Source organism: Saimiri boliviensis, chromosome 2 (assembly GCF_048565385.1).
Source record: "Saimiri boliviensis isolate mSaiBol1 chromosome 2, mSaiBol1.pri, whole genome shotgun sequence".
NCBI lineage: Eukaryota > Metazoa > Chordata > Mammalia > Primates > Cebidae > Saimiri > Saimiri boliviensis.
In genome coordinates this window covers 83264928-83291477 of record NC_133450.1, presented here as the reverse complement: position 1 = coordinate 83291477, position 26550 = coordinate 83264928, and the positions used below count along the sequence as shown (strand labels likewise).

Below are 26550 nucleotides of genomic sequence, written 5' to 3'. Positions count from 1 at the left end.
CCGTCTCAAAAAAAAAAAAAAAGAAATAGGAACAGTAATACAAGCATGATACATAGATGTATGTTTCCTGTTAACTGCTTTTTCTGTTTAGCATTAACAAGTTTTCTATTCCAGTTGTTATCCTGAGCCTCTGTGTAACAGAGAATACTCTTCTTCTTTCAGTATGCTCCGCTATGTATATTTGGCCTTTTGCCCACAGTCCACAGTAGTCAGTGCCAGTCTTCTCCTGAGCACACCCCACTCAGGTATCTGCATCTGTCCTTCTCCTCGGACCAGTTGCAGGTTGAATGACTTCATAGCCTCCTTTCCTGGGAAGAGACTTTGTTTGTGTCAGCTCCCACTTGTATTCCCCTGGGGTATTCTACCTATCCATCTTTCACTGTCCTCCAAAGGCCGTGTTACAAAATCTTAATTTTTTCCAAGGCAGAGGCGGCAAACTTTTTTTGTAAAAGGCCAGATAGTATTTTAGGCTTTGTGGGCCATATGGTCTGTGCTGCAACTACTCAGTTTTGCTAGGGTGGTGCAAAATCAGTCCTAGAGAGTACATAAATAAATGGATGTGGTTGCATTCTAATAAAACTTTATTAATAAAAACAGGCAGCAGACCAAATTTGAACTCAGGCTTTCATTTGTGGACCTCTTCTGTGATACCCACGTGATTTCACTTTGCTCTACAAAGTGGTAGATGTCTTAAAAAGAGTGGTTCCCTTAAAGCAAACTGGTCATACTGCCTAAGATATGATTCCACCATCAAACCAATAAACCAGCTTCTCTAAGCTTTGAAGTCATGACATCCTAGGGTTGTAGGGAAGGCTGGATAAAGCAGGCCTCTGGCAGAATCTGACTTTTCCCAGCCAGTCCCATCCTGTGCCCATCCTAGGGTGCCAATACAGCTGGATCCTTTAAAAACCTGAATGACAGGGATGAAGATACCCTGCAGAAAAAAGCATTTGAGGTCTTTACGTAACCACAGGGAAAGGTCAGCAAGTAGGTAGAAGCTGTCAGTTTTCAGAGTAAGCTTCTGAGCCATCTGTGGTTGTATAGGAACTTGGTTCCAGAGGCATGACTAAAATCTAGAATTTTTTAGGCCAGGCACGGTGGTTCATGCCTGTAGTGCCAGGACTTTGGGAGGCTAAGGTGGGCAGATTACTTGAGGTCAGGAATTCGAGATCAGCCTGACCAACATGGTGAAACCCCATCTCTACTAAAAATACAAGAATTAGCCAGGCCTGGTGGCACATGTCTGCATTCCCAGCTACTTGGGAGGCTGAGGCAGGAGAATTGCTTGACTCTGGAGGCAAAGGTTGCAGTGAGCCAAGATCATGCCACTGCACTCCAGCCTGGGTGGTAGAGTGAGACCTGGACTCAACAACAACAACAAAAAAAAAATCTAGAATTTTTTGTAAGCTGTTTATTATGGAAAATTTCAAATACAACACAAATTATCAGCTCATGGCTAATCTTAGTTCATTTATATCCCTCATTTCCTCTCACTGGATCTAGACAAATTAGTGACATATTTCACCAATAAATGCTCAGTGTATATCTCTGAAAGGTATGGTAGAGTCTAAAACTCTTGAATCCTATTCCAGGGCTCATTCACTGAAAACAGCTCTTGAGTAGAGACCAGCTCTCTTTTGGGTCACACAGACAGGTGTGGTTTGTGTATAAATTATCAGCTGCCTCTTGCTACCAGATCACAGAGGACCTCTGTTTCAGGGAATGGAGGTGCTGAATATATAGGAGAGAGTTTTATGCCCACAGTATTTCTGGAGCTTCTGCTTTCTTATTTCCAACATATTTTTACCAGACACCTTTTTATTCTTTTTTAAAGGACAAAACTTCTGAGTTTAGCTAAAATGTTTCTGTGTCTTTTTAAAAAGAACAACTTTCCTGGTGATTTTCCTTAACTAAAAAGAATGTGTGTTTCTGCTAAAGGCACAACTCTAAGAATATGCCAGTTTAGTGACCATTCTCCTCTCCTGCACTGTGACATCATGAGCTGCCTGTGACACCGTGCCTGTTTGTCCAAGGTTGCTGGAAGTCTAAAGTCCTCTCTACCCTGTTGAATTCAGGGGCTTTCTCGGAAGGCCTTACACTGACATCAGTTTGTCCTGAGCTTGGTTTGCATTTCCCCTTGGGTAACCTCAGCTGCTTCTGTGACAGGAAAGTACGTGAAGAACAGTGTGACGAGGACCATCAGCCACCAAGGGATGGAGAGACATCCCGCAGTGCCCAGATTCAGCAGCAGCAGAGCTATGTGGAGGATTTGAGGCAACAAATCCTAGCAGAAGAGATTAAAGCTGAGAGGGAACTGGAACTTGACCAAGCTTGCATTAGCCAGCAGATTAAAGAAAGTAGGTATCTACCACTTAAGTTGTCTTCCTCACCTCCTTATTCTTTCATTTTCATACTTCTTCATCCTTCCGTATTCTCTCTTTTGTTTTCTTTGTGATATGACGGAATCTTTGGTATTAGGTGTTCTCTTTTCTTTTAGACACTGGGGGCTCTTAGAAAAGGGCGGAAGCAAGAATTAGGAAGCTAATTTCCCTATTGTCCTCAGAATTATGGGCCTTCTACTTAACACTCCTCATTTGCTCATGTGTCCATACCCTACTGCCTGCCCTCGCATGTGCCCACTGTTGTGCTGAGGACTCAGGGTCTTCATTCTTTTACCTTGTGTTAAGGGGGTTCTGTAGCTCTGCAGCCCTCATCCTGCCACATCACCTTGGCCAGCTCTTACACTCCACACAGGTCCAGCCATGGCTGGAGGTGTCTGAGTCTAGGGAGCCACAGGCAGGGAGGGAGATGCTCAACTTCTCTCTGGATGTTTTTGGTTTCCAGACCAGCAGTGTCTGCTCAGAGAAGAGACCTGGCTGGCCAGCTTGCAGCAGCAGCAGCAAGAAGACCATGTAGCAGAGAAAGATCTTGAGGAATCTGTGGTGCTTGATGCTTGGCTTCAGACAGATCATGAGATTCAGCCATCCCCATTTGTCCAAAGTCAGAAAAGGGTGGTGCAATTGCAGCTCCTGCGGAGACACACTCTTCTGGCAGCAGAGCAGAATGTTCGGCAAAAAAAGGTCTCATTCCAGCTAGAGAGAATCGTCAAAAAGCAGAGGCTGCTGGAGGCCCAGAAGAGACTGGAGCAGCTCACGACATTGTGCTGGCTCCAGGATGACAGCACCCAGGAGCACCCATACTGGGTTTCCAGCCCTGATGCCATAGTCCCAGAGCCTCGATGTAGAAGCAGATCGTCAAGTTGCAGTTCTTTGAGCCCCCAAAGGCTCTGCAGCAAGCACGTGCCCCAGCTACAGAGGTACAGCCAGTAGTTGTCACCTGGAAACACTTGGTTAAAGTTTACAGCCTTGTTGTCTAGGTAGTGTTCTGTTCTTCCCAGTGCCTCATTTCCTCAGTCTGTCAAATGGAAGGATGTGTATAGTCCTGTCTTCCTCATGACCTTTTCTCCCTTCTGGCCACTCTTCTTCTTTCTGTATACATCGTTTTAGATTGATGCTTCTCCCATCTTCCTTATCTCCTGAGTATCAATTCTTGCTTCTTTGGTAATATCTTAGGAGTAAGGCTCTCAGCCTCATTTTTCATCTGTTCCTTAGACCTGGACTATCCATATACATCTCCTTGTATGTCCCACGTAAATCTTGTCATGCCTCTAACCAGACTTCTTGACTCCTACACCACCTCCCTCTGTCTCCCTCCCTGACCCACCTGGCACATCAAATGAGCTTTCTGATCCCACCTCCCACCTGGTGAGTAAGCTATGTTTTTGACTCCTGGGTTCAAGTTGAGATCTTCCTTGTTTGTTTTCTCCATTACTCCTTATATCAAGGCAGGGCTGTATTATCTGCCAGACTTCTTGAAGCAAGGGTTTATATATCTTATACCTCTTTAAATCCTCAGGACCTAGCACAGGTTCTTGTCCATAGGAGGTTCACAATTAACATCTCTTGGTGTTATGTTTGCTCACCTCTCTGGTCTTCAAAGTACCAGGTGGGCTTTAAAAAATTTTTTATTATGAAAAAAATTAAACATATGTCAAGTTGGAAGAGCAGTATATGTATCACTGATACTATTCAGCAGTTATTAAGCTTTACGCACCTGCCTACGTTCCCATTTTCTGAAGTATTTTAAGGCAATTTCTAGACACCATGTCATTTTAGTTCTACATTTCTAAGTATACACTTCTAAAAAAAAGGGACTTTTCTTGTAACCACAATGTTATTATGACAGCTGCCAAAATTAAGATTATTTGCTGTATTCTAAAACTTGGGCCATATTCAAATTTCTCTGCTTGCTTAAAACTATTAACAGTTGGTTTTTCTTTTTTCTCTAACATGGTTCAGCATTGAAATAGTGGGTTTTTCAAATCAAGATCCAAGTAGGATTTAGATACTGCATGTGTTTGTTGTTTTTTAGGTTTCTTTTAATCATTCTTTTTGTTTGATTTTTAATCATTATTTTTATTTCTTTATATTATTGATAATTACAGTTCTGTAGAATGTATATCACTTTATAGATGTATCTTTTGGTTCCGCATAATACCATTTAAATTGTTTCTCTATTCCTCATGTTGCCTGTTAATAGGAAGTTTTCCCTAAAAGTGTGATTAGCTTCTGTTCAGTTTTTTAATAAGATGAAGAAATTGAGGAACAGAGTGGGCCTGGAGCCTCTTGGAGAGCTAGTCCACAGTTTCCTTTTATACCTAGAGAGCTTTTCTCTGGCTCTGAAGTCTGTAGGAGACAGTGATATTGGCCTGGTTTTTAACTTCCTTCTGTCCACAGGAAGTAGTACCTCTTACGTCTTCTGAGACAGCTTTCCTTGCCTTCACAGCGTTTTCCTGAGTTTGGATCCCTCCACCACGTTACCACCTATGCCTGACCCTACACACCAAACATCAGAGAAAACATCAGAAGAGCATTTGCCGCAGGCTGCTTCCTACTCTCCAAGGGCAGGGCATCGCCACAAGAACGGCCTGCATTCCTTAGGCCATGGGCAGCACTACACAGCTAGAGCAGCCAAGGCCAGGAAGGAAGCCTCAGCTCCAGACACTTGCCTCACCATGAGATCCAAGTCTATTGGCATCCAGGAAATGCAGAGAGTGGGTAAGCAGCCCTGTCAGATGATGAGCCAGGGCTTAGTATCTCTGAGGCAATCAGCTAACGAGCTAAAGCCAAGGGATGAACCAAAGATTCTCACCTCTACCACCCAGACCAGAAGGGCAAAGGGACTAGCGGACCCTAGCCACACACAAGCTGGGTGGCAAAAAGAAGGGAACCTTGGGACCCACAAGTCTGCTATGGGAGCCAGTTGCAGTTCCCCGTATCCTCATGGACCCAAGACAACTGCTGGCTGTGGAAAGGCAGTCAAGACTTTTTGGATAGAATACAAACCACCTTCTCCTAGCAAGGCATTAAAAAGGCATCAGAGGGTTCTGGCAGCTAGGGTCAGAGATATTACCAAAAAATCCTCTCACTTGCCTCTTGGCTGTCCTTTGAAGAGAAAACAAAATGCAAGGGACCCAGACACCATGGCCCCACTCACAGATATCAGCCCAGTAGAGGATCATTCAAGAGAAAAAGACAATGATTTATCTGACACAGATAGCAACTACTCAGTAGATTCTCTCTCGTGTGTCTTCGCCAAAGCCCAGATAGAGCCACTAAAGCGAGAGGACCCTAAGGGGAGGAAGTGGGATTTCCCAGAGCCAGAGAACTCTGAAAGTGACGAAAGCCAAATATCTGAGGACTCACTGGCTGAGAAGAGTACCAAAAGCTTGAAAGACAGGCTATGGGGCAATCATCCCACCAATAACCATGGCCACCCTAGGATCAGAGCTAGAGCTTTTGTGAGGGACTTCACTGCCCCATCAGACAGTGACCTACTTGCTCAAACTCACAGGAGCTTTTCCTTGGATAGCCTGATTGATGCTGAGGAAGAACTGGGGAAAGATCAGCTAGAAGAAGCTTTCCCTGGTTCAGCTGACGAGATACCCACAGAGACTTTTTGGCACCTGGAGAACTCCAATCTGCCTCTGATGGACCAAGAGGCAATATGCAGGCTTGGTCCCATCAGCTACAGAACAGGAGCTAGGCCGGATGCTGTACTGCCAATGAGCAGCTCGTTTTACCTTGATCCCCAGTTCCAACCCCATCATGCGGAGGCTGAGTCACAGGTAGAGCCAAGCTACTGTGAACAAGCCGACTATCTCCATGGCATGCAGCTTTCAAGAGAGAGCCCACTGATGTCCATGGATTCCTGGTTTTCCTGTGACTCTAAGATCAACCCCAGCAGCCCCCCAGGAATAGTGGGTTCTTTATGTCCAAGTCCTGATATGCAGGAATTTCAGCCCTGTGACGGAGAGAGGCCTGGATACTGGCTAAATACTGAGGAACTAAAGCTATCAGGTGCAGACACAGTTCCACCAGATAGCTCCAAACTGCACCAAGGCAGTACTGAGCTGCTCTGCGGTGTAAGAGATGAGCATACAACCTCTGCTTCTGACAAATCCAGGCTATCTCTCTGGGGAATTCAAAGGCTTGTTCAACCAGGAGCTGATGGCACCTTTCAGGGCAGAGGTATCCCTGACATGACCCAGCAGGGCAGCTCTGAAGCATCCCACAATTCTAGTGTATCAAATGTGCTGGCTGCCTCTGCCACCACATTGACTCATGCAGGCAGCACCCATGAAAGGGATTGGTCTGCCCTTCAGCAAAAGTACCTCCTTGAACTTTCTCATCCTGTTTTGGAGGCCATAGGGGAGCCCAGGCCAGCTTTCTCCTACCTTGAAGAAGACTCCGGTTCCCTGGCCCAAGCTTCTAGAAAAGGAGGAGATACTCTATTCCCAGTTGGCCCTAGGGTATCTAGCAATCTGGATGTCAACAACTTTCCACTCCATCTGTCCAGAATCAGGCGTTTGAGAGCAGAGAAAGAACAGGACAGTTTAAATGCCAAATTAGAAGGTGTTTCAGATTTCTTTAAGACTAGTGAGAAAGTGGTGAGTTATGACGAAACTTATTCGGCAGACTTGGAATCATTGGCTGCTTGTGAATCTACAGATGCACAAGTCTTTGCAGCAGAGAACACGATACCAAATTCCATGGCAGAAGCATGTGAAGTCAAGCAGAACAACTTGGAAGAATGCCTTCAGAGTTGCAGGAAACCTGGACTGATGACTTCCTCTGATGAGTATTTTTTCCAGAAGAATGCTTGTCACAGTACTGTCACTACAGCCACCAAAGCAGACCATTGGCCTCAAGGCTGGGCTTCTCTCAGGAAAAATAGTGCAGTCCAGCCAAGGCAATTAAGTTCCAACAGCCACCACCCGCTAGAGGAAGAGAAGATAGATTGTCAGGAGAGCTCTGAGGAAGTAGTTAGAAGACACATAAATGTTTCCTTTGCCTTTCCTTCAGGTCCAGAGCTATACCTTCACTCTGCTCCCTGGAATCCATTCTTACCTTCCCTGCAGCCCCCTCCCTTGGAAACGTTCTATGTGACCAAAAGCAGGGATGCCCTGACAGAAACTGCCTTAGAGATTCCAACTTGCAGAGAAATAAGGGTACCTTCTCCACCTCCCAGGGAAGCCTGGGGCTTTGGTCACAACCACCAAGTTCTCCAAAATGCTTATTTGAAGAGTAATTTGCCAGTGCTGTTACAAAACCAGAATTCTAAGAGTGCCTCATCTCAGCAGGTCACAGCTGAGATACCAGTTGATCTGAATACCAGGGAAGTCGTCAGAGAATCAGGTAAATGCCCTGGAAATATTATAGATGAAAGCCATAATTCCGTTTATTCTTCTGTTACCCAGGACAGACATTTTTTCCCTTCCACCAGCACAAAAGTATGTGAATTTGAAAATCAAGTTGGAATTTTAAGTAAAAAACACACTTTTCCAGCACTTGAGGGAGAAGAGGCCACTGCTCATTCCTGTTGCAGTGGTTCCTCAGACAGCACTGTGTCTGGGAAACCTCTCGCCCTCTTTTGTGAATCTGAGGCAGGCGAGGAAGAAAAGCTGGATCCAAATACAGTTCTGAGTCAGACCATCAGTGTAGGCCTTGAGAAAGACATGCCAGGGGAAAGTGCTGTTTCTTTGAAGTCCAGGTCAGTATATCATAGAGTAAGCAGCCCAGTGATGGTGGCCCAGGATGAGAGTCCAACCCCTAAGTGGAAAGGGAAAAATGAAACTGGGCTTTTTGGAAAAGCTCTTCATCCCAAAGATAGCTCAGAGGAGGTTAAGCTTCCAGGTACAAAGCCTGCATATGAAAGGTTCCGGTTAGTTACATGCCCTCAGGAAAGAAACTCCAGTGTATGCCAGAGCCCTGGAAAGTCAGAAGAAATGTTAAATCCCAAAGGAGAACCTTTTGGAAAGAAACAGAATAAAAGAGTTAATAATATTGATGAAATGGCTAGGCTAATTAGGAGTGTAATGCAGTTGGAAAATGGCATCTTAGAAATTGAATCCGAGCAGAGTAAGCAGGTTCATGCTTCCCACGTACCAGGTGTCAGTAAGGAGTTTGTGTTCCAGGACCAGAAGGAGCAGGAGAAGACTGACCATGCCCTTAGGCCAGACAGCTCTGGAAATGCTTTGCCCTCTAAGGATCAGCTGTCTTCTCCAAGACAGACAGATGATACTGTCATTAGGGATAGCGAAGCTGGAGAGATGGAGGTTAACAACGCTGGGAACCATCCCCAGGTCCAGAAAACCACTGTAAACTCCCTCAGGTCAAGGGAAGGTGTACAAGAGAATGAACCTGTGAGAGAGCACACCCACCCAGCTGGATCAGACAGATCCTCCAGGGACATTTGTGCTTCTTTAGGGACACACACAACTTTCAGAGAGTTCAGCAACACTTTTCTTCACCCGCAGAGAATGAAAGCATTGGCTAGAGCTCTGCCATTGCAGCCCAGGCTGGAAAGGTCCTCTGAGAATGATGGGCAATTGGTAAAAGCTTCAGCAAGTCTCAAAGGGCAGCCTTGGGGCTTAGGAAGTCTTGAGGAATTGGAGACTGTGAAAGGTTTTCAGGAAAGCCAAATTGCTGAACACATAAGTAGTTCCAATCAAGATTGGACCCCAAGAGACCCTGGAAACTGCTCTGTAGCTGGTGGACATGCTCAGTCAGAGTGGGTACTTAGCAGTGCCTCGCTGAAGGATGCTGGTCCCCAGGTGCTTGGGTGCCAACCCGTAGGCAACCAAGAGGAACCAAAAGCTCAAGGTAAAGTTGAAGAAATGCCTGTGCAAAGGGGAGGCAGCCTACAGGAAGAAAATAAAGTGACTCAGAAACTTCCTAGTCTCAGCAAGCTTTGTAGAGATACATTTTTCAGCCACAAAACTGTCAGCCCATTACTAAGCCAGACAGAATTCTCTACAGCTCCTACTCACCAAGACCCTAGTAATACCTTGCCCTTGAATTATCCAAGGCTGCCAAGAAGCTGTCTTCATGCATCTGATGCTCTAGGCATCTCTTCACCTGATTGTGTGCTGGATCTCACAGTGTCGAAAACTCACCATAGTCCCTTGGTAACTGGAGTAGAGCATCAAGACCAGAGTGCAGAAACCAAAAACCACAGCCCTGAGGGAAATGTTAGAGGGGGTTCCTCTGAGGCACACACTGCCTGGTGTGGGTCTGTGAGATCCATGGCCGTGGTTTCTGATAGTCAATCTGGTGTACCAGAGAGCATTCCTCTGGGGACAGAGGACAGGATCTCAGCAAGCAGCAGCCCCCAAGACCAAGGAAGGGACCTCAGAATCACCTTGATGGGTTTCAGTACCAGTGAAGATTTTGCTTCTGAAGCCAAGGTGGCTGTACAAAAAGAAATAGGAGTCAGTTCACTGAACGAGGTCTCTAGACAGCCTGAAAAGAGGGTCAGCTTCTCTTTGGAAGAGGATAATGACCAAGGTAGCGAGCAAAGGCAGAAGGCAGAGAAGGAGACTGAAGACCTCAGACTAACCAGCGGTGTTTTCTTACCATCTGTTTCACTGCCAAGGATGCCCAATCCAGAGCTTAGGCTGTTGGAGCCCTTTGATCATGCATCCATGTGCCTGGCCATCTTGGAGGAGATCAGACAGGCAAAGGCCCAGAGAAAGCAGCTTGATGACTCTGTAGCCAGGGGCACAGTCCTTTCTTACTGTGAAACTTTACTAGAACCTGAATGTTCTTCAAGCCTTGTGGGCAGGCCTCAGTGTAAACAAACAGACCAGTCATCATCAGACTGGACCAGGAATGAGGGTGAAGCACCGGGATTTCATGTGGCATCTCTGTCTGCTGAACAAGGGCATCTGTCAACTGATGCGAGGAAAGACCAGGGCACATCTCTGTTTGAAGACAGCTTTCAACCTCTGCCTGATACTGGAACCGACAGAGAGCCATGGCATCCTGTGCAGGCTTTCTCCCCTGCTGCCTCTGCTCTAGACAAAAAACATTGTACCGGAGAACTGAGGCAGTTCGCGGGAGGTGGCGAACAGTTTTTTCATCACTCTAGTTCTTCTGAAATCATAGAGAAAAAGAAAGATGCAACCAGAACACTTCCCTCTGCTGATCCTTTGGCACCAGACAGTCTTTATTTAGCACCTGTGGAGGGGGTCAGGCGGGTAGTGTCAAAGATGTTAGTGGCTGCCTTATCTTCTCAGGCCCCTTGTGATGATCCTAGAGTAACTCTGCGTGAGCTAAGTCAGTCAGTTCCACAGGAGACTGCAGAGGGCCCTGGAAGTCAGGACAGCAGCCCAGAGCATCAGGAACCCAGAACTCTAGACACCACATATGGAGAAGTTTCAAATAATTTGTTAGTGACTACACAGGGAGAAAAAACAGCCGGTTTTGAAAGTCAGTCTGTGATCTGTGATGTTCAGAAGTCTACAAGTCCCTCAGGGCCTAAGCAAGACTATCTCCAATGCCCTGAGGCTTCCACTGGCTTTGAAGAAGGGAGGGCAAGTCCCAAACAAGATACTCTTCTGCCTGGAGCTCTGACAAGGCTTGAACTGGAAGCTCCCACACAGCAGTGTGTGAAGTGGAAGGAGAGTGTTGGGTCTGGGTTGATAGAAGTCTGCAGGACTGGCAGTGAACATTCCAGGCCGACTCCACTGCCATATCAAAGATCTAGCCCAAGTCCTGAGGGAATTGGGGAGGGAGCCCCCTGCAGATACCCAAGAGAAGCCTTAGATTGCCCAGTCTTCTCAAGGAACACCAAAGGCAGCAGGACTCTCAGCCCATCTAGAGGAGAAGAGAGCAGAACTCTTCCTTGCCAACAGCCATCCAGTTCTCAGCCAGTTACTACTCATGCTGATTCCTCCCATTTTTCTACTTTACTGTGTTATAGAGGTGGAGACTTGGGGAAGGAGCTTTTCAAGGTTGCCCCACATTTTATCCACTCACCCTGTGTAGCACCTTCCAGGGCCTTTGAAATGGATGAGAGAGGAGAGATCTCTTCGAGGGGACCTGACGTGCACTTGACACATGGCCTTGAGCCCAAAGATGTTAACAGGGAATTTAGGCCAACAGAGAGCAACACTTGTGAGCCTTCTACTGTGGCTGCTGTCCTATCTCAAGCTCAAGGCTGCAGCTCCCCTTCTGCCCCTGATGTGAGGATAAGTTCCTTCAGCCACTCAGCTACTAATGGAAGCTTAGGGTTAATAGGGGTTCCTGAGAAAAATGTTGCTGAGAAGCAAGCAAGCACAGAACTGGAGACTGCCTCTTTCACTGCTGGCATGCACTCTGAGCCACTGAGGCAGTTTAGGGACAGCTCTCTAAATGGCCAGAATGCACAGGTGTCTCAAACCAATCCAGAACCACCTGCAACAACTCAGGGACCACACGCCTGGGATTTAAGTGAAGGGTCTGCTGAGAGTGAGTTGGTGGCAGAGCCACAGCATGGATGTTTAGAAAATACCACCAGATGTCTTTTAGAAATGCCACAATTTCCCACTGAGTCAAGGGATAACAATTGCTTGGATTTCCAAACCAAGTTTGTAGCAAAGTTAAAACATACCTGCAGCCCCCAGGATAACAGTCCCTGGGAGAAAGAAGAGCAGCAGAGAGACCAGGCTTCAGGTGGTGGTGAAGGCTTCCCCCAGGGTGTGAATCCCCTTCCTTCTGATAAAGGTGGCTCAGCTGGCTGTCAGATTTTAGATTCTGGGAGAGAGGAGGTGGCTGTGGCCAAGCCCCTTATGTCCAAGATTTTATCAGAGGGTGTCAAAGACCCAGCCACTGTGCTTTTGAGGCAAAATGAAACACCACAGCCTGTTGCTCAGAGGCCTGGCCACCTCTGTACTGTTAGGGAGCAGCCAGCCCCCAACCACAGGTGCTCACTTCCTGTGATTGCAGTCTTCTCTGGCCCCAAACACTCTGAGTCCTCCCCCACACCACAGTTCTCAGTTGTCAGCTCTTATTCTCTTCAGGAGCTGAACTTGAGTGTGGAGCCTCCTTCCCCTACAGATGAGGATACACAGGGGCCTAACAGATTGTGGAACTCACATCTCAGGGGCTATTCCTCAGGAAAGTCAGTGGCAAGAACATCTCTGCAGGCTGAGGACAGCAATCAGAAAGGCTCATCTCACTTGGATGATGGCACTGCTGATCACAAGCCCCCGAAGCCTGCTACCCCTCCTTATCCAATGCCTTCCTCTCTCTCATGCATGCCAACTCCTGATTTCATGACGGGCTTGATGTCTGGTACTTTGGAACAGGTCCAACAGGGAAAGCCAGAAAAACTGGATGTACAGATTAGGCCAGAAAATTGGTGCTCTCAGATGGACAAAGGGAAGTTGCACTTTGGCTCCAGTGACATCAATCCCTATGCCCTGTCCCGGCGTCCAGAAGAGCCTGCGCGTATCAGCTGGAAGCCATGTGTGTTTGGCAGTGCAGTCGATGTTTCCTGCAGCCAGAAGCCCCATAGCCTGACACCATCAAATGTGGTCCGGTGTTCCAGCATGGACAATGGCCTAGAAGAACAGAACTCCGCCTTCCACTCCCACCTCAGCACTTACGCCAATACTCAGGACCTGTCAAGCACACACAGCAGCACTGAGAATGCCCAAGGTTCAAATGAGGCCTGGGAAATTTTCTCAGGGACTTCAACTGCCTTAGGAAACCCGCACATCCTGACTAGCCCTGAAGGAGTAGCCCCCACTTCAGTTCATGACAGAAGACCCCAGTTCAGGGGCCCTTCTAGTGAAGTAGACTGTCTGAGGAGTAAGCCCCCTGTGGCTGAAGGAGGTGCTGCAGGTCCAGTGGATGAGATTATGCTGCTTTATCCATCAGAGGCAGGCTGCCCTGTGGGACAGACCAGGACAAACACATTCAAACAGGGCACACAGACCCTCAGCAGCAGGCGTCACTGGAGCAGCACTGACGTCTCCTTTGCTCAGCCTGAAGCCAGTGCAGTGTCGGCCTCTGATCTGGCCTCATGGGCCAGCATGCACAATCTGTCTCTCCACCTCTCACAGCTCCTACACAGTACCTCAGAGCTTCTAGGGAGTCTCTCCCAGCCAGGTGTGGCCAGAAGGGAGCAGAACACCAAGAGGGACGTTCTAGATGAAGCCCCAAAGGCCCGTATGATGGATGGCTCTACTCAGACCACCGTGGATGAGGGCAGCCAGACTGACCTCGCCTTATCCTCCCTGTGCCTCCAGGCTTCAGTGGCCAAACCTCAGGAAGTCAATGTGATCCTTGCAGGGCTGGGCTTAGATACCTCAACCATGTCTCAAGAAAAGGGAGATGTGCCAGGGGTACCTCAGAAGAGAGAGGCAGAGGAAACAGCATGGAAAATGGCACAGCCCCCATATCGTCAGGAAGAAAGCACTCCCTGCAAGCCCCAGAGCCCTCTGATACCCTCATCCCACTTGAGGTTTCAGAAAGCCTCCCTTGGACAGCATCTTCCTTCTGTGAGCCCCTCCGTTTCTGATGCTTTCCTGCCTCACAGCTCCCAGCCAGAGGAATCTCCTTGCATAGCTGTCAGCAGTCCCAGTCCCAGCCCCTCTCATTCCCCAGGGCTCTTTCCCAGCACTTCCGAATACCCTGGGCACCCTAGGGTCCAGAAAAAGTTGAGCCCTCCAAGTGCTTTGTTGGTAGACAGGGCCTCTTCCCCAATCCTCACTCTTAGTGCCAGCACCCAAGACCCGGGTCTTCCCCCAGGCTTTTTGACCCTTTCAGCCCCCTCAGCTCACTCTGTTGAAGACCACCAGAAGCTTGACTCCAGCCCAGACCCTGTTGGTGCCCCAAGGACTCCAGTGGATAATTATTCCCAACCCACTAATGAGTCAGGTGGCTCCCAGAGGGGTAGAAGTTCATTACAAAGGAATGACAGGAGGACCTTCCTTGAGTTGGGCTCCCCGCACAGCCCACAACAGAGTCCAAAATTCCAAGTTGATTTCTTAGGGCAGCCACCTCAGCAGCTTCAGCCCAGGACCACTACTGGGGTCCAAAGCAGACTGCTGCCACCACCACTGAGGCAGAGGAGCCAGATGCTGGCCGATAGCTTTGTGCCTGAGGAGGTGGCTTCCCCAGAGCATGGCCCACTGAGCGGTAGGGAGCCAAGTCAGTGGCGGAGCATGACAGAAAATGGAGGTGAGGGTTCAGCATCTCCAGTGGAACTGCAGTGCACTCTGGACCTTTCCTCTTCACGGAGAGGCCTCCAGCACCTCAGTCCCTGCCCTGTCTCTGAGTTGACTACAGGGCTTCAAGGTTCTGCCTTGGGTCTGCCTCAGGCCTGCCAACCTGAGGGGCTGCTGTGCCCCAGTTGCCAGATGTGCATGGCCCCTGAGCCCCAGCACCACAGTCTGAGGGACCTCCCAGTGCATAACAAATTTAGTAGCTGGTATGGGGTTCAGAAGGGCTCTCCTGGGAGGTCGAACTTGACTGAAGAGCTGGGGGCCAGCTGTGATCTCAGCTCTGAAAAGCAGGAACAGAGCCCCCCACAACCTCCTAATGACAACAGCCAGGATCCTGAGTGGTCCCAAAGGGAGCAGATCCCCCTGCAAGTTGGGGCCCAGAACATCTCACTCAGCATGGAACTCACAGAAGCAAAACTGCACCACGGCTTTGGGGAGGCAGATGCCCTGCTCCAGGTACTGCAGAGTGGAACAGGGGAGGTGCTTGCTACTGATGAACCTGTGATATCCACCTGGAAGGATCTCTGTGTTCGGTAAGGGCCCCAGCCTGGGGTCGGGAGGAGAAGGGGTAGGCTGAGAGGAAAGAACCCAAGAAAGCTAATAGCTTGCTGTTCCCTCTGCCTTTGTACATTTCTGGGATCTTCCAGGGGTCATAGATAGATCTTAAAGCAAAGGGCATTCAGGGTCAGCTTCAGTGAATCATATTTTGCCTCAGGCAAAAAGAAGCCATTGAGACCCTCAGGAGAGAGCAGGCTAAGCGACTTCGGAACCTCAACCAGACTCGAAGCCTTAGCCCCCAGAAACAACTGAGCCTCCTGCCCAACAAAGATCGCCTCATCCGGGATCTCGACTTGCCTAGCAGACGCCGAGAATACTTGCAGCAACTGAGGAAGGATGTTGTGGAGACCACCAGGTAGGGTGGACCCAGAGCCCTGATGGAAGCAGGGTCTGTTGGGGGAAGGGAGTGTGGGAGCAGGAGCTGAGGTTTTAGTATCCTGGAGGGTTCTCTATACCTGTGGGTAAGTGGAGGTGGCTGAAAGAGGACATAGGAGAAAATGGAGTGAGGGAGGGGTGGGCAGAGATAAGGCACAGGAAAGGATGGACAGAAGGTTTCTCACAGGCTGTGCAGGTTTGCACGTCTGGGTCTCAAAGTGGCTTGGTTCTCTCTGTCCAGCAACCTCTCCTGAGGATAAAAAATCAAACTTTAAAACCCTGTGGGCAAAGGGAGGATGGGCCTTTTAAGGAGGTGGTATCATCCAAACTAGCCTCGGGTGGGCAGACCAGGGCTGTCACCCACCCACCATGTTAGAGTGTATCTTTTCACCCTGTGATCTTCCTCAGGAGCCCAGAGTCGGTGTCAAGGTCTGCTCACCCAGCCTTTGACGTAGAGCTGATGCTGCGAGACTACCAGCAGGCCCGTGAGGAGGCCAAGTTGGAGATTGCCCGTGCTCAAGACCGACTGCGGGAGCGAACTAAACAAGAGAAGCTGAGAATCCACCAGCAGATCATTTCCCAGCTATTGAGGGTTTGGAGTGGGGCGAGCCTCTGATTTTAGGATAAGCCTGGACCTCAGTCTTGTCCATTTTCACTGTGGCTGCCTCTGAGTCTTGGGACATACATAACATTTGGAGGAGGCTGTGGGACCCCTGATGCCAACTCAAAGCTGGGCTAACTCTCTTTTTACATAATGAGGCCACCTCCTGTCCCCAGGCCAAACCCTCGGAGGAAGAGGCTTTGGTGTGAAGTCCGTGGCGGGGGTGGGGGATGAGAGGGGTGGGAGGGTAGGGGGTTGGTGGGGGAGCGGGGAATAAGAGCAGCAGTGGCTTTAAGGAAGCTGAGGCATGTGAGGCTAAGTCAGGGGGGCCCTGGGAGGTGGGTGAAGGAATAGTAGAGGTGAGCAGGGAAGGGGTGGGCAGGAGAGGGCATAGCCAGTGAGGGTGCATCAGAAGCTGGTTGATGGTGATGTATCCTTTCTAGGAAGAGGAAAAACTGCATACCTTGGCCAATTCCAGTTCCCTGTGCACCAGCTCTAGTGGAAGCCTCTCATCTGGCATGACTTCTGGCTATAATAGCAGCCCAGCCTTGTCAGGCCAGCTCCAGTCCCCAGAGAATGTGGTGAGTAGGCAGTTGTTGGAAACGAGCCAGGGGCCCAGACTGCTGAGGCAAGAGTCTGGGCAGGACGCTGTCTTTCCTGGAGGCTACTGCTGGCATGAGCCCTTCTCATGTGCAGGCCTTTGGTTTTCCCTTTAGTTTTGCCTCCCACTCCTTCTGTTTATTTGTTCATTCAACAAATGTTTTGTGGGCATTGTTTTAGGATACAGCGGTGAGCAAAACCATTGTTGTCCTTAGACTGAGGGATAAATATTAACAACTGATTTATTATCGAGTTATTGTTGCAGTAAATTGTTTGAAGGAGGGTTGCTAAATCAGCATAAAACCAGGGGTCTGATGTAGTCTGAAAGGTCATGGAGATGCTCCGAAGAGAATGTGTTTAAACAGAGACTAAAAGGATAAGAGGTAGTTAACGCAGTAAAAGCTTAGTGCTGCTGTTATGAGGTGAGATGTGGGCCTAGCAAGTCAATCTTGGAGGATGGAGAGTTTGAGGAACTAAATGAAGGTTAGTGTGGTTGGAATGTAAAGAGTGAGTTGGGAAAATGACATGAGAAGGGACTAGAAAATTGTGTGGACTGTAATGAGAGTTCTGGCCCCTTTCTAATCCATCTCACTGTATCACTTCCCAAAAGTGAAAAGGCTGCTCAAAGTAATAGAAACCTTTTAAGTAGGGGAGTAGAATGACTGGATTGTAAGAAAAGGAGGCAGGAGCAGCTGTGGGAGACCTACTATATGACCATGGCAGGGTTGAGAGAGATAATTGCTTAGTTAAGGGCACTGCCAGTGAAGATGAACAGAGGTGGATGGAGTGGAGAGAGAGCATATACAGGACTTGGTGACATGCGTGTTAGAGTAAGGAAGAGCGGGGAGTTGAGAACAGCACACACTTTTGACTTGAGCAGCTGAAGGGTGGCGATGTGAACAATGACAAGGAACACTGGAGGGAGAACTAGGTTTTGTGTGAAAGATGATGAGTTTAGATTTGTACTTACTGAGTTGAAGGTGCCCGTGAGAAATCCAGGTGGAGCAGTTGGAAATACAGAGCTCATAGGTGAGATCTGGCTGGGGATAAACATTTGAAATTCATTTTACAAATAAAACTTTATCTAATAAAATAATATTTAAAAGGTAGCAAAGAACATCCAATGTCAGGTGCATGTTTGAGTCTCCTATTTGCCTTCCCCAGAATCAGTCATTTATCCCAGTTTGGTATATATTTCCAGGGATGATGTATATACATCTTTTTGTAAAGTGCATGAATAGAAGTATACTGTATTCACTTTCTCACTTTGCTTTTTCTCTGAAAAACATCTCTTGGATATCATTGCGTCAGTAAATCTAGTACTGACTTCTTTTTTGTTGTTTTTATTTTAAGAGGCAGGTTTTTTTCCTTCTAAATATCGCAGTAGGTTCAGAAAAAAATATAAAAATTTAAAGAAAAATTTTTTTTAAGAGGCAGGTTTTTGCCATGTTGCCCAGATTGCTTTCAAACTTCTGGGCTCAAGCTCTCTGCCCACCTAGGCCTCCTAAAATGCTGGGATTACATGTGTGAATCATCATGCCTGGCCTTCTTTTTAACAGCTGAATAGTGTTTCTTTTTTTTCTCTTTTTTTGCATGTTTTTAAATTTGATGTTTATATAGATAATATATTCATATAGCAGAAAGGGCACAAATATATACACATACAGGTTGAGCATCCCTAATCCAAATATCAGAAATTCAGAATACTCCAAAATCTAAAACTTTTTGAGCACCGTGACACCACAAGTGGAAAATACTGCACCTGACTTCATGTAACAGGTTGAGTTGAAATACAGTCAAAACTTTGTTTCATGCACAAAATTATTTAAAACATTATATTAAATTGCCACCAGGCTGTGTGTATAAGGTATATTTGTAACATAAATTATATGTTTTGACATGGATCCTATCCCCACATATCTTCTTATGCATATGCAAATATTCCAAAATCCAAAATAATTCAAAATCTAAAACACTTCTGGTCCCAAGAATTTTGGATAAGGGATACTCAGCCTATAAAAGGGATAAAGGGAAATACCTGTTCCTGCCCTCAGTCTACCTAGTTCTTCTCCGTCATCCCACTCAAGGAAAGCAGTGTTGTTTCTTGGATGGTATCCTCCTAGGGGTCTTTATGCATACAAAATAAAGCATACTATTCTACTGTCCTATACCTTATTTTTTTTTCACTCAGTATAATTTGGAATTCTTTCTATTTGAATATGCAGAGAACTTCCTCATTTTTTTCATTGCTGCATAGCATTGCATTGTAGAGTTGCACTGTAATTTATTTAACCAGTATTCTAACTTGGGTTGTTTTCAGACTTTTGCCATTATCAGCAATACTGCAGTGAATAACTTTATGCATATATCATTTTTTTTTTTTTTTTTTTTTTTTTTTTGGGACAGAGTTTCACTCTTGTTACCCAGGCTGGAGTGCAATGGCGCGATCTCAGCTCACCGCAACCTCCGCCTCCTGGGTTCAGGCAATTCTCCTGCCTCAGCCTCCTGAGTAGCTGGGATTACAGGCACGCGCCACCATGCCCAGCTAATTTTTTGTATTTTTAGTAGAGATGGGGTTTCACCATGTAGACCGAGATGGTCTCGATCTCTTGACCTCGTGATCCACCCGCCTCGGCCTCCCAAAGTGCTGGGATTACAGGCCTGAGCCACCGTGCCCGGCCGCATATATCATTTTATACATAGGTAAATATATCTGTGGGATAAATTCCCAGGACACTTCTACAACGAGTTTATACATTTAAAATTTTGACAGATACTGTTTTTTCTCACAGATGAGCTAATTTATACTCCCACCAGTAATAGATGAGAGTTTTACTTTTTTCCATACTCTCACCAGCATGTTATCAAATGTTTGGATTTTTTGTTGAAAAATTATATCTCATTTTTCTCATATGGTTAAATATTTTTATTTTCTTCATGAGCCATCTGTTCATATCCTTTGCTCATTTCTCTTTTTCTCTTACCAATTCAAGAGTTCTTTATATTTTGTCAAGAATAGTCCTCTGACTGATAAGAACTATAAATATTTTTCCCAGTGCTTTATTCTCTTTTGACTTTGTTTTGTTTGGGGCCATGCAGACAGTTATATTTGTCAGTTTTCTTTATATGGTATCTAGGTTATAAATAATAATTAGAAACAGATTCTTCAATTCAAAATTCTTCAATTCAAAATTTTCTCCATGGTTTCTTCTAGAACTTCTGTCGTTTATTTTTCATATTTAAATCTTTGTTCTTTTTGGAGTCATTTTCATATGAGGTATGGATCCGATTGTGTTCTTTACAGATGGCTACACCATTGTCCCCTTAATGCTTGTTAGACAGTTTATCTTTGTGTAATCTGTTTAAGGTGTCCCCTTTCCTTATACCAAGGCTTAGAATAGATTCTACCCTGTGGTAGTGTTAGTCCACCACTACCCTCATTGCTCTTATCTTTCTGAGCTTTACCAGAGTATTGTTTCTTGTTGATTTAAAAATTGTATTATTTTATTATAATTGACACATAATATTATAAATATTTCTCAAGTACAGTGTAATGTTTCAATACACGTATACACAGCATAATCAAATCAGGCAATTAGCATATCCATCACTGTAAACATTTATCATTTCTTTGTGGTGATAACATAAAATCCTATCTTCTAACCATCTTGAAACATACATTACATTATTATTAGCTATAGTCACCCAGTTGTGTAATAGAAAACCAGAATTTATTCTTCCTTTCTAACATTGTACCTGTTGACCAACCACTCTCCATCCCCCTCTCCCTGATCCCCTCCCCAGCGTCTGGTAACTACTATTCTACTCTCTCCTTCTATCAGATCAACTTTTTTATTTTTGTTATTTATTTATTTATTTTTGAGACGGAGTTTCACTCTTGTTACCCAGGCTGGAGTGCAATGGCGTGATCTCGGCTCACCGCAACCTCCGCCTCCTGGGTTCAGGCAATTCTCCTGCCTCAACCTCCTGAGTAGCTGGGATTACAGGCATGCGCCACCATGCCCAGCTAATGTTTTGCATTTTTAGCAGAGACGGGGTTTCACCATGTTGACCAGGATAGTCTCGATCTCTTGATCTCATGATCCACCCGTCTTGGCCTCCCAAAGTGCTGGGATTACAGGCTTGAGCCACTGCGCCCGGCCTGTTTACTTATTTTTGAGACAGAGTGTCAATCTGTTGCCCAAGCTGTAGTGCAGTGGCATGATCTGGGCTCACTGCAACCTCTGCCTCCCAGGTTCAAGTGATTGTCATGCCTCAGCCTCCTGAGTAGCTGGAATTACAAGCCCCCATCACCACACCCAGCTAATTTTTGTATTTTTAGGAAAGACGAGGTTTCATCATGTTGGCTAGGCTGGTCTTGAACTCCTGACCTCAGGTGATCTATCCATCTCGGCCTCTCAAAGCACTGGGATTGCAGGCATGAGAGATCAACTTTTTTAGATTCTGTATATGAGTAAGATCATGTGGTGGTTGTCTGTCTGTGCCTGGTGTCTTTCACTTGGCATAATGTCTCTGGATTCATCTATTTTGCTACAAATGACAGAATTTTATGCTGTTTCATGGCTGAATAGTATTCAAAGGTGTATATATACACAGCAAACATTAATAGATTTCTTCACCCATTCATTCGTAAGCATTTAGGTTGATTTCATCTCTTGGTTATTGTGAGTTGCTGCAATAAATATGAGAATGTAGATATGTGTTTGATATACTGATTTCATTTTCACTAGCTATATACCCAGTGGTGGAATTGCTGGATCACATGGTAGTTCTGCTTTAGTTTTTTGAGAAACTGTCATACTGTTTGCCATAATGGCTGTATTGATTTACATTCCTACCAACAGTGTATGAGTTCCCCTTTCTCCACATCCTTAACAGCATTTGTTGTTTTTTGTTTATTTATTTATTTTTTTAGTGTTAATTTTTTTTTTTTTTTTTGAGACGGAGTTTCGCTCTTGTTACCCAGGCTGGAGTGCAATGGCACCATCTCGGCTCACCGCAACCTCCGCCTCCTGGGTTCAGGCAATTCTCCTGCCTCAGCCTCCTGAGTAGCTGGGATTATAGGCACGCACCACCATGCCCAGCTAATGTTTTGTATTTTTAGTAGAGACGGGGTTTCACCATGTTGACCAGGTTGGTCTCGATCTCTTGACCTTGTGATCCACCCGCCTCGGCCTCCCAAAGTGCTGGGATTACAGGCTTGAGCCACTGCGCCCGGCTAGTGTTAATTTTTTTTAAATTGTACTTGAAGTTCTTGGGTACATGTGCAGATCTTGCAGGATTGTTGCATAGGTACACACATGCCATGGTGGTTTGCTGTCTCCATCCCCCCCATCACCTGCATGGGCATTTTTCCCAGTGTTATCCCTCCCCAACCTCCCCGCCCCTGCTGTCCCTCTTGTAGCCCCCCACCCCCTAACAGGCCCCAGTGTGTGATGTTCCCCTCCTGTGCCCACGTGTTCTCATTGTTGAATACCTGCCTATGAGTGAAACATGCGGTGTTTGGTTTTCTGTTGCTGTGTCAGTTTGCTGAGAGTGATGGCTTCCAGATTTATCCATGTCCCTACAAAGGACACAAACTCAATGTTTTTTTATGGCTGCATAGTATTCCATGGTGTATATGTGCCACATTTTCTTTGTCCCGTCTATCATTGATGGGCATTTGGGTTGATTCCAGGTCTTTGCTATTGTAAACAGTGCTGCAATGAACATAAGTGTGCAAGTGTCTTTATAATAGAACAATTTATAATCCTTTGGGTTTATACTCAGTAACGGGATTTGCTAGGTCAAATAGAATTTCTATTTCTAGATTCTTGAGGAATCACCACACTGTCTTCCACAATGGTTGAACTAATTTACCCTCCCACCAACAGTGTAAAAGTGTTCCTGTTTCTCCACATCCTCTCCAGTATCTGTTGTCTCCAGATTTTTTAATGATTGCCATTCTAACTGGCATGAGATGGTATCTCAGTGTGGTTTTGGTTTGCATTTGTCTAATGACCAGTGATGTTGAGCATTTTTTCATGTTTGTCAGCCTCATAAATGTCTTATTTTGAAAAGTGTCTGTTTGTATCCTTCACCCACTTTTGAATGGGTTTTGTTTTTTTTTTCTTGTAAATCTGCTTTAGTTTTTTGTAGATTCTGGATATTAGCCCTGTGTCAGATGAGTAGATTTATTATAGCCATTTAGATGGAGTGAAGTGATATTTTATTGTAGTTTTAATTTGCATTTCTCTAAAGACTAGATGTTGAGCACTTTTTTCGTACACCTGTTGGCCATTTGAATGTCTTTTTTTGAGAAATATCGATTAAAGTTTTTGCCCATTTTAAAGTTGGATTACTTGGGATTTTTTGCAGTTATTTGAATTCCTTACATAGTCTGGATATTAATCCTTTGTCAAATGCATAGTTTACAGATACATTCTCCCATTCTGTGGGGTGTCTCTTTACTCTTTTCCTTAGCTGTATAGAATCTTTTTAGTTTAATGTAACCTCATTTGTCTATTTTTGGTTTTGTTGCCTGTGCTCTTGAGGTCTTATCCAAAAATTCCTTGCTCGATCCAATGTCATAAAGTGTTTCTGTGTTTTCTTGTAGTTTCATATTTTCTGGTCTAAGATTGAAGTTTTTGATCCTTTTTGTATGTGGTAAGAGATAGGTGTCCAGTTTCATGCTTTTGTATGTGGATATCCAGTTTTCTCAGCATCATTTATCGCAAAGACTGTCCTTTCTCCATTGTGTGTTCTTAGTGTCTTTGTCAAAAATCACTTGGTTGTAGATATGTGGATTGATTTCTGTGTTCTCTGTTTTGTTCCTTTGGTTTCTGGGTCAACTTTTCAGCCAGCACCATGCCGTTTTGGTTACTATAGCTTGGTAGTATTTTTTTGAAGTTAGGTACTCTGATGTCTCCAGCTTTGTTTTGCTCAAAATTTCTTTGGCTGTTTGAGGTCTTTTGTGGGTCCATATAAATTTGAGGATTTTTTTTTTAAATGAAGAATGTTATTAGTATTTTGATAGAGATTGCATTAGAATATTGCAATAGAATATTGTTAAAATGTGAGCATTTTAACAATATTCTTTCAACTTATGAACATGGGATATCTTTACATTTATTCATGTCCTCTTTAATTTCTTTTATCAGTGTTTTATAGCATTCATTGTAGACATCTTTCACCGCCTTCCTAGGGTACTTAATCTTTTTGTAGCTATTACAAATGGGATTATGTTTCTGCTTTCCTTTTCAGATAGTTTGCTTTTGGAATATAGAAACACTACTGATTTTTGTATGTTGATTGAGAAATAAAAGTAAAATTCTAAGCCTCCAACTGACTGAACAGACCTCCTCTCAGCCAAGCGGACCTTAGAGAAACTAAAAGCTGAGTGCATGACCATGACCTGATGGGAGGTTGGACACGCCTCATTATATCTCCTTCCTTGCTAACAGATTTTAGGCTTTCTTCCCTAAGGGCTAAAGGGAAACCAGCCCTTGGACTCCACGATGAAAATGTCATTTACTAGCTTATTTTCCCAGTTGCAGAACAAAGACGAGATTAACTTTTCTTAACACACTCCTGCCTTGCCCTGCCCTTCCCTGCCCTAAGATGTCATCTTCCTCTGATCCCTTTCTCTTCAGATGTTTACCCTATGTAAATTGTAGATTACTGGGCACTAACTGAAATCTCACAGGTATGTAACCATTCATCTTACTGCCCCATCTCCCTTTTTAAGGAAAATGTATGAAACCTCCTGAGGACCTCTTTGGGAAAAACAGCCACAGATGTGTGTGTGATGCATGTTTTTCTTGGGCATGCCCTTGTTCTGGCTCAGTAAGCCTCACTTGGGGCACCTGCCTCACTCACTCCTTAGGGTTGCCATCATTTTGTATCCTGCAACTTCACTAAATTCATTTATTAATTATAAGTTTTGTAATGGAGTCTTTAAGGTTTCTTACACACATACACACATACATGATCATGTCATTCTGTCAACAAGACTAATTTGACTACTTTCTTTCCAATTTGGATGCTTTTTCTTTCTTTTCTGTCCCACTTGCTCTAGTTAAACTTCTAGTAGTTCTACCTTGAATAAAAGTGGTGGAAGTGGGCATCCTTGTCTTGTTCCAGATTTTCGAGAAAAAGCTTTTAACTTACCATGTTTGGCATAATGTTAGCTGTGGTCATACACAGACTTCACTGTATTGAGATGTGTTCTTTCCATACCCAGTTTGTTAAAGAGTTTTATCGTGAAGGGATGTTGAATTTTATTGAGTGATTTTTCAGCATCTATTGAAATGATCATATGGTTTTTGTCCTAGAGTCTATTAATATGATTTATATTGATTTGCATTATGTTGAACTATCGTTGCATCTCTGAAATTAATCCCACTTGATCCTGGTGAATGATCTTTCTTAATGTGTGGTTGAATTCAGTTTGTTAGTATTTTATTGAGGATTCTTTTTTTTTTTGAGATGGAGTTTCGCTCTTGTTGCCCAGGCTGGAGTGCAATGGTGCGATCTTCGTTCACTGCAACTTACACCTCAGTTCAAGCGATTCTCTTGTCTCAGCCTCCCAAGTAGCTGGGATTACAGGCATGCACCACCACACCCAGCTAATTTTATATTTTTAGTAGAGATGGGGTTTCACCATGTTGGTCAGGCTGGTCTCAAACTCCTGACCTCAGGTGATCCACCTGCCTTGGCCTCCCAAAGTGCTGGGATTACAGGTGTGAGCCACCACACCTGGCCTTGTTGAAGATTTTCTCTTTTTTTTTTTTTTTTGAGACGGAGTTTTGCTCTTGTTACCCAGGCTGGAGTACAATGGCGCGATCTTGGCTCACCGCAACCTCCGCCTCCTGGGTTCAAGCAATTCTCCTGCTTCAGCCTCCTGAGTAGCTGGGATTACAGGCACATGCCACCATGCCCAGCTAATTTTTTGTATTTTTAGTAGAGACGGGGTTTCACCATGTTGACCAGGATGGTCTCGATCTCTCGACCTCGTGATCCACCCGCCTCGGCCTCCCAAAGTGCTAGGATTACAGGCTTGAGCCACTGCGCCCGGCTTCTTTTTTTTTTTTTTTTTTTTTTTTTTGAGACAGAGTCTCGCACTGTTGCTTGGGCTGGAGTGTGCAATGGCATGATCTCAGCTCACTACAACTTCCACCTCCTGGGTTCACACAATTCTCCTGCCTCAGCCTCCCAAGTAGCTGGGATTACAGGAGCCTGCCACCGTGCCTGGCTAATTTTTTGTATTTTTTGTAGAGATGGGGTTTCACTATGTTGGCCAGACAGGTCTCAAACTCCTGACTTCATGATCCACCTGCCTTGGCCACCCAAAGTGCTGGGATTACAGGCATGAGCCACCGCGCCCAGCCAAGGATTTTTAAAATCTATGTTCATCAGCGATATTGGCATGTCGTTTTACTTTTTGTTGTGTCCTTGTCTCATTTTGATTTCGGGGTAATGCTTGTATTGTAGAATGAGTTAGGAAGTATTCCCTACCTTCAGTATTTTGGAATAGTTTGAGCAGAATTTGTACTACTTTTTTAAATGTTTGGTAGACTTCAGCAGTGAAGCCTTCAGGTCCTGGGCTGCTTTTTGATGGGAGACTTAATACTGATTTAGTCTCATTACTTTTTGTTGGGTCTGTTCAGCTTTTCGGTTTTTTCATGATTGAATCTTGGCAAGTTGTATGTATCCAGGAATTTATCAATTTTTTTTCTAGGTTTTTAAATTTATTAGAATATAGTTGTTCCTAATAGTCTCTTATGATCTTTTATATTTCTGT

At 45.3% G+C, this 26550-nt stretch overlaps 1 protein-coding gene across 11 annotated transcripts in view; it reads left to right on the top strand.

Moving 5' to 3' along the window:
• Positions 1-26550, top strand: part of STARD9 (StAR related lipid transfer domain containing 9) — a 173585-nt gene that overhangs the window by 120653 nt on the left and 26382 nt on the right. For 10 of the 11 annotated variants that reach the window (XR_012516280.1, XM_074393780.1, XM_074393784.1 and 7 more), the window contains 6 exons: positions 2167-2357; positions 2845-3316; positions 4846-15147; positions 15330-15527; positions 15956-16139; positions 16592-16729. Coding sequence is in view for 10 of the 11 variants with exons in the window: in XM_074393780.1 (XP_074249881.1) it covers positions 2167-2357; positions 2845-3316; positions 4846-15147; positions 15330-15527; positions 15956-16139; positions 16592-16729 (11485 nt within the window). In the remaining variant the exon portion in view is untranslated. The remainder of the gene's footprint in view (positions 1-2166; positions 2358-2844; positions 3317-4845; positions 15148-15329; positions 15528-15955; positions 16140-16591; positions 16730-26550) is intronic. The other variant, XM_074393786.1, reaches the window with a different exon arrangement.